We start from the raw sequence: 8,842 nt of genomic DNA, 5'->3' as shown, positions 1-8,842 counted from the left end.
GTGGTCTGGCATTGTCCTGCTGAAAAACCAGCCCAGGGCGCTGCAAAAGGAACGGTAGCAAAACAGGTCTTAGGATGTCGTCGACGTACTGCTGTGCAGTAAGTGTACCTCTAATGACGACCAAAGGGGTCCGGCTGTCGAAGGATATGGCACCCCAGTCCATAATGCCTTGTTGAGGGCCGGTGTGACGTGCAATAGTGAAGGCAGGATCCCTCCTCTGCCCTGTGCGTCTCCAAACAAGTCTTCGATGATCGTCAGGACACAGTTGGAAGCGGGATTCGTCGCTAAAGACTATACGTCACCAGTCGGCATCATTCCAGCCATATCTGTTCAAAACATTCATGCATACGAAATTTCAAAGCAATCGTTTGATTGCTTCTTGGTGCGTCGATTTTTTTGTTATAGAGTGTATATTACAACGCTGATCCTCGCACGAAACCGGGAGCTCAATTCGCTCTTCGTCATTCAACATCACAAAACCAACATCATCTTAATAGCAAAACACTATAAAAAACATCTCTGCAGCTAGACGAAATCAAAATCGTCTTCGTTAGTGCGGTAACAGCGTTAGCCTAGTCAAGGATCCTTGCATATTAAATCGTTAAACCGCAATTGTAATCTTATTCCGGCGGCTTAAATCAGATTTCTGATGCATCGCCTAAAATGAAAGTCACTACATCGTCCTACTGATATATCCGCTAAATCGATATTTCGCGATACATCGATTTATCGCCCAGTCCTAACTATGCTCCAATTTAAAAAAAGTTTTGTACAAATATAAAAGGTATACATATTAGAAAATAGGTATCTAAATAAAAGTCGAATTACAATAAAATATGAATGTTAATAGAAGGAAAAAACAATTAAAAATATCAAAACTGCCTCTCAGGGAGAACATAAACAAGTACTTTATTAAATCCAATGGAAATTTAAATTTTTGGCTCTTTGGACATAAATGATTGTATAAAAGATTGCTTTCTTTTATTAACGTTCTGAAAAGTAACGTTCATTTTGGCGAAAAAAAACTTCGCCAAGAGTAAAAAAAAGTCTCCTAATAGTCGCCTATTCCTGAAAATAGTTGCTTTTTTTAGCCTTTTCAGGCAAAATAAGTCGCCATAGTCGCCTAAGGCCGAAAATAGCTGCATTTTAGTAGCCTGTGGCAACCCTGTATCTGATTCACCAGATTCATTTAAGGAGTTTTTCTTTTCTACTCTTGTTATTTGCAATCAACAACATTTTCGAACATTTAAAAACCAATAAAATTTTCATTCGTAAATTGTGAGTAATTTGGAAATGTTGATAAATTTCCCCCAAAATAATTAAACTAAAACTTACACTGCACACAAAAAGAGGTGGCTTGTTACAAAATAGGGGACAAATTTAATGCAGCATAATCATTTTGATATTGAGTATATGTTCAGAATTATGAACAAATGAAGAAGTTCATGAATAATCATCAACATTTTTATATTAATAACACTGAAGCAATTGATTTTTTAAATGCAAAACATTTTAAAAAGTGCAGAAAAATCCAGCTACAATAGATACAAATTTTATTTTTGCCATAATTTTTATAAGGAGGGAAAAATCTCAAAAACTGATCAAAAGGTTACGTGGTTAGTATTAAGAGTCATTATACACATATTTTTAAAACAAAACTATAAAGATGGTTTAAGAGTTTCTTTTTAAGAAAAGAGAACAGATAAAAAAATTATTAAGGATAAGGAGTAACAAAATATTACAATAAATAATAAGAAAAGAAATTTATTCTACAGAACAGCTTTTTTACTTCCTAAAATTTCTTAGGAAAATTTTATAATTAAAAATTGTTAAAATATTGCAGAAAGCCAGTTTTTAGGAATTGCATTTTTTTATTTCAATAAAATTTATTGAAAAAATTTTGCTAAATTGCAAAAAAAAGTTGCATTATTGGTTTTTTAAAAACATTAAATTACAAAATTTCGGTTCTTGTTAGATAATGGGCATCTTTGCTCGACATTTGAGATAACATGAACTACTCTCGGTTGCTTTAAATAAATACAGTTACATTTAAGTCACTTATGTTCTTCATAGAAGGAAATATTTTTAAAACTTATGTTAATCAAAAAACATCAAATATTTAACTTTCATCATAAATTAGAGTCCTGTACAAATTTTGTATTTAATCAAATAGTACAACTTTATTTTTAAAAAGCATGGCATAAGGAGACCAATTAAAAAGGTATGCACCTTGTATCCACCCCCACTCACAGGACCGACGAAATTCCGTATTTCAGAATTTGCAGAATTTCGGATCTCTTTCAGAAATTCCTGTATGGCACCCATATATACTAAAATTCAATTATACTGTTAATTTCAGAAAAACCAATAAATTTAGTTAAGTTTCGATCCTATATTATGATGTGGTGAATTTAAAACTGGCCCATCTTATGAAATTTTATTAATTAAAATAATAATCTATATAATACAGTGGAAAGTCGCGTATCCGGAATCGGCGGGACTTCCCGAAGTCCGTATATTTGATTTTTCCGTATAATTGACCTCCAAGGTAAACAAAGCTCAAAATGATCTGAATCTAAGAAGCAGAAAATAAATAAACATTTTTTTCAGGCAATAATGTTTTAGTATTAGAATGATATCTAATCAATCATAAACAAAATATTAGAAAAAAAATAATTATTGCTATTTTAAAAATAAATATAAAAAACAAAAAAAATTCACAGTTATGAAAATATTGATTGCTCTCTCCGCCATTTTGAACTAGAACGATTCAAGCAAGAAGGGGAAATTCCCGTCATTCATTAAGGTGGGTACGTGGAGAAGAAAAATTCATTTCCTCCATACTTGTCATTCAAGTTGAGGGCGGGGTAGTGACAAATTCTTATTTTCTCTCCCATCATTGGCTATCAATCAAGCATAAAGGCAAGGCATGCTGATTGGGTTCTCTTTATTTTTTCTTGTGTGACTAAAGGGGATTCCCCCTCCATTTAACATTTGCTGTGTTTACCCTTTTTCACAGTATTTCTTCTTCACCTGACACTCAAATAAAAATGTACCAGGAAATGCCTCTTTTACTAGCTAGCTGCATAGGAAAGAAGGGGGAGGGAGGGGAATCAGTTATGCTCTTTTGAAAACAAATCTCCCCCCCCCTTTCCTGCATTCCAGAGGAGGAGTATCATGGTCTTAGTAGATCTTCTGTTCTCTTTTCTGTTGATTTATGGATTCAATGCATAGATCTCTAGAAGCTGAGAAGGGGAAAAACCTGTCAAAAATACTTCGTTTTTTTTTTTTTAAAGGAGAGGGGAAGATGAAGAAATGTTTGTTTATTTTTATTGTTAAAAAGTGTTCGGGAAATCGACTCTTCCGGAAAAGGGACGTCCGGATATGGAACGTTACACTGTATAATCAAGAAATAATCTGAAGGAGAAATAATTCAAGAAGAAAGAATCGAAATCCTCGGAAGAAGAAATAATCGTTTCTTCTTCGGAGAGCGATCATAGTTCTCTTTGTTCCTTTTAGGTAACATTTTGTTTTAACAAAAGACGCTCACCTCACAAAAAAAAGGAAAGCTAACAAGGAACTACAAAAAAAAACTTAACAATTAATGCTAAGAAACTAACAATGAATAACTACAAAAAACAAGCTAACAACTAATAACAATAAAAAAACAAGCAAACAACTAATAACAAGAAGAAAAAAACGAATGAACAATTAGTAACTAATAAAAAAAAGCCGCAAAATAAAAAATAAATGAATCGAATAAAAAAAAAACGCAAAAGGGATAGAATTCATTCTGTACCCCATGTGGTAGTTTCAATGTCAACTGGATGCGGCCAATATATGGTCTAACAGGAGAGGGAAATGAGGCAGCAAATTAGTAGAGCACAGCTGTCAAGATTGATTGATCGGTTTCTTCCAACTTGTATTTCTTTATTTTGTTCATTAGAAACGCAGGTGTTTTTTAAACTGCTTTAGGAACAGATGTTTTATTTGACACAGACTTATTCTTTTCACGTTTTTTTTTTTTTTTAAAGATAAAATAAAGCTACTTACTTCAACAGAATAAAATCCAAATAAAAAGAGAATATAACTGCTTTTTTGTCTTATCAATAAAATTTTTTTTAAAAAAAATTAGATTGGACTAAGTGCCGAATTTCGGGATGCTGGATTAGGGGTCCTATACTGTATCCCCTTTTCTTTTCCCCAATCCCTTAAAAAATAACTGATTGATTCCTCCTAAACAGTTCCAGTACAAATGACAAGCGGAGGAGGTGGAGTACACCCCTCTTTTAAACATTTTCTTATCTCTTTCTCAGCTGAGTCTTATTGCGTTATTTCCATTGAAGAAGAGGGCATTCTACCCACTAAAATTCCACCCCCAAAGACTGTGAAAGTGAAACTCGTTTCCGCTTCGCTCATTCTTTCTTCAGAATTTTTTGGTGCGTGAGCAATTATTTCTTATTCGTATTATTATTAGTTTTTTTGTAATTATTAGTTGTTTCGTTATTATTAGTTTTTCCCCAAATTGTTAACTGTAATAAATTTGTAAATCTTTTTATTTTTCTTATTACATTGTTTTACAGATTTCTGCAATCAGTCGCAGTGTTAATTCTTCCGCTAAATATGGTTGAATTATTTTCTTATAATTGAAGAATAATTTACTTTCCTAAAATTTGAGATTCTCTAACCTTTTTCTCTCAAACTCTGACCTTCCCAACATAAGATTTTTATCAGCACTGCTAAGCATGTAAATATTATTTTGCTGTTAATTATTTGCTCTTCTGTTTTTGGCATGGTACCAACTGGTAAAAACAAAATTATTTTATTTGGTTTGTTGCTTTTTTTTGCTGAAAAAGAAAACTTTTTTTCATGTGAACTCTTTGTTAACACATTTTAGGCTATTCTCCCCCCCCCCCCCCAAGTAATTTGGAAATTAAGTTATTTGATGCATTTAAAAATATTTTGTTGCACTTAACACTATTTTCAAAATTATTTGTTGTACTTAACTTTATTTTTGGTGCAGTGCCAACTGGTAATTACAACCTTATTTAATATCGTTTTGTTGCTTTTTTTTCTTTTGCTGAAAAAGAAAACTTTTTTCACGTGAACTCTTTGTTAACGCATTTTAGGCCATTCTCTTCCCCCAAATAAGTTAGAAAATACGGTATTTGCTGTACTTAAAAATATTTTGCCGTACTTAACATTATTTTCAGACCATTTATAGGGATTATTTATTAAGCACGCTTATTCCAAATTAATCCACATCAACGATGATACAGTTCAGCCTTGCCTAAACAGTAAGTGAGCGGTCCCGTTAGCGTTTTTCTCTTTATAATTCAAAAATTGAAACTTACTTTATGAAATGTATAAAAAAATTTTTATTATACAGATATTCTAAATGGTAATTTAAAAGTCTCTTCTATAAGGATGTTGATATGCGCGGTCAACTGATTATGATAACTTTTTAAAAAAAATTTGCATTTTTATTGATGTGCGGCGCTTTCACCAGAAAATACAGAAATAAAAAATTTCATGTCATGTAAAGAGAATTTTTTTCTCATTTCAAAAAGAGAGAGAGAGATAAAGAGAGAAGAATATCTCCACTTATTTGATGAAATGAAAAATGTTTTTCTTTTTTCATTAATACTTCTTTCTTCTATTAAAAGATGAATCCAGAAAGAAACACTCGATAAGAAAATATAATAAATTACGCCTATTTGATAAATTTTGAATAGAAACAAAAAGTTTTGAGCCTGATTAATATAAACAACCACACAATTTGACCTAATCTGCTGCATCATAATCATACATGTTTCGTTTATTATAAATCAAAACCAAAGATGACAACTGGAGCTGACCGCCAATAACAGCGAGCTGGATTTGACATTGAATTCTGAGGCCAGCTTCTGATTTGGGGCTAGTAAGTACCGTTTTTTATTCATCCTTAAAGCTGGCATGCTGATCAGTGCAAGCTCACATTACAGAATACGATGACTAGAATATAATTACTAGTAATCATGACTAACAGTAACCATGACTACTTTAAATAGCCGATTTTGAATATTGTTTATATTTACCAGTAATTGCTATTTAATGTAAATACAAGTAATTAATGATTATTTGCATTTCCAGGAAATACCCCTTAGCTGATACACAGACTTTATCACTTTCTACATGCAATGATTATAGAAACAGATAATAAATCCCTGCATTTAGGAAATCAAACAGTTATGTAAGGCGAAATTTTTATACTTCCATTTAATTTACTTAATATTGAAAATATGTAAACAAATTATTTTGTTTCAATGCTTGCACACACAATAATTTTGATTTCCATGCCTGAATTTTAATATGTTTTTTGAACGAATAAAAAAAATACATTCTGAAAAAATGAACAATTTTTTTTTAAATTTCTCATAGTAAGTGAGACAAAACAGGGATACAAAATGTCACCCTAGAAACACTAAATGATATGACGTCATTCTAGAAACACCCCTATGAATTTTTATGAAAACTTTTCAACTAGAAGAATGGCATGACAATTCATTTTACTTTAGAGATAGCTTACTTATTCAATGAAACATAAGTGATAATAACAAAATGGAACAATATATCAATTTTTAAATGGCACTTACTTTTGCAGAATCAGATATTTCATCCCAGTATGGTTTAGTGAATTCAAATTTTCCAGCAAGTATTTGATCAAACAATTCTACTTGATCATTATTTCGACTAAAAGAACAGATAGAAAATAAAGCTAACTAAGTTTTAAACTACAGTTAAAAATAAAATATAGAATAATAATTTGATTTTTATAAATCTATTTTTCAGAACAAATAAATTATGTGTAATGCAGAAGTGCTTAGCAATCTTAAACATGAATTAAAGAAGCTTATGTTGCATTAGACGTGAAACTGTATCCTAATAGTTTTGCTACTTAAATGATATGACGTCAGTGATTCAACAACAGTGATTACTATAGGCCTTTACGACTCAAGACTTTCAAACTTCTGGGTTCTTTTTTATTAAAAAATATTTTATGGTTAGGAAAAAAGTGCGATTAATAATTCAATAATAATTAAAATAAAAATTCAACTAAAAATTTTTTAATTTTATTCTGATATTAATATAGACAAATTTGTTTCATAAATCAGCAGGCACACTATTTTTTTCTATTTTTGTCAATGTAGAATTACTCATCCCAGGGATGTGTTGCAATTAATTTTTTGTGTAGTTTTTACAGCAGTACCCACTGTTTATCTGCTCTCTTTTCCGATAAATGAATATCATCTAATTAATTGCTTAAAAATTCTGCCTCTAGAGCATCAATAGCAGAATGATTGCTTTCATTCACCCTTTTTTTAACAACAACACTGGGTATCTATCAACAAAATACTTCAAGCTGGAACATTTTCTATTTTTTCTACCAACTAAATCTATTACTTTTGTATATTCAAAAAGTTCCACATTAAAAGGGAAATTAAATAAAATGTAATTATAAGCTGTCACATATCTCCTAATATAATCATAAAATTTTGTATGCTGAGCTATTGACAAGGCATTAAATTCTACAGTCCCAGATCCAATAATTAAATTTTCAACATTTTTTTCTTAAATTTTCAGTAACATCAATTTTTACATCAAATAGAGATGTTGACAACAATAACATTCGCCAATCTACCTAGTTCCTTAAAGATATTCACAAACTCCCCTTTAATCTGTATGTCATTGGTTGTTCACATTCAAACATTACATTACATTTTTCTAACGTGACATTTGCATGTTTTACAAAAAGTTCCCTACTTGAATGAAACACCAAATTTTTTTTACAATCTGTACACCTTCAGATTTCCTTTTTTTTTCAGTAGTTCAGTATAACTTATTAGGTGAAACATAACTTGAAATTTCTGAAATTCCAGTTGCTGCTTTAAACTTTGGTGGAAATAATAATAAATATCCATTCATACATTAAATAATAACAATAATTAACATATCAAATAATACAGGTATAATTATGACAGCCTTTTCTGAAGTTGATTAGATGGCATAAGCAGTCAAAAACAAATATATTTGGATTTCATTTCTTAAAGAATGCAACAGCCCTTTTGTTTTTACTCATCATGACTTTTGGAGTATCTCAAGAGAAAAATAGTCTCTGATGGAATACCATAAGTGACGACTTTAGATATTATCAAATTCAATGTAATTTCCCCAGCACTGTGATCTGATAATACAGGAAGGGAAAGCAAAGACGTTTTTACATTTTCAATTTTTTTTTCTTCTTCTTCAAAAAAAAAAAAAAGATTTAAAATGTAGAGAAATCATAAAATTCTGGAAATCGTGTATTTCTGAAATAAGGATTAAAAAAATTGGAACAGTAATAATTTAATCAGAACACTAGGCAGCTATGTATACAGTACAACCTAGTCATCTTGAATCTCTAGGAACAAGAAAAATATTTGAAATTAAGAGTTTTCCTGTAATCAAAGTACTGAAAAATAAAAACTGGTGTAAATTTAAAATTAAAAATTGTGCTACATATATTTATCTAAGAGAGAAAAAAAATTTTTTTTGGCTGATTAATCACTAGCCTATGTGTCCAACTCATTTATCGTTCAAATTCATTCGATGCTTTGACATTCTAATCCATTCTATCTAATAACAATGAAATTAGATAAAATGAAATAGAAAAAAATATTAAAAAATGCTAAAAGCACTTTAAATTTATCCTTTTGGAGTAAAATTTGAAAAGGACAAATTTAGCGATTCAAAAATCTTCAAATATTCTAAATTTGTACTTGACGAATAAAAAAGAAATTGCTTATAGTCATTCTAAAAGAAG

At 30.5% G+C, this 8,842-nt stretch overlaps 1 protein-coding gene across 4 annotated transcripts in view; it reads right to left on the bottom strand.

The window, feature by feature from the left end:
- LOC107457568 (serine/threonine-protein kinase DCLK1) overlaps positions 1–8,842 on the bottom strand; it is a 66,170-nt gene that overhangs the window by 20,810 nt on the left and 36,518 nt on the right. For all 4 annotated transcript variants that reach the window (XR_006225519.2, XR_006225520.2, XM_043045551.2 and 1 more), the window contains exon 13: positions 6,636–6,732. Coding sequence is in view for 2 of the 4 variants with exons in the window: in XM_043045551.2 (XP_042901485.1) it covers positions 6,636–6,732 (97 nt within the window). In the remaining 2 variants the exon portion in view is untranslated. The remainder of the gene's footprint in view (positions 1–6,635; positions 6,733–8,842) is intronic.

The sequence above is a fragment of the Parasteatoda tepidariorum genome, chromosome X2, assembly GCF_043381705.1.
Source record: "Parasteatoda tepidariorum isolate YZ-2023 chromosome X2, CAS_Ptep_4.0, whole genome shotgun sequence".
NCBI lineage: Eukaryota > Metazoa > Arthropoda > Arachnida > Araneae > Theridiidae > Parasteatoda > Parasteatoda tepidariorum.
This window is presented reverse-complemented; position numbering and strand designations above follow the sequence as displayed.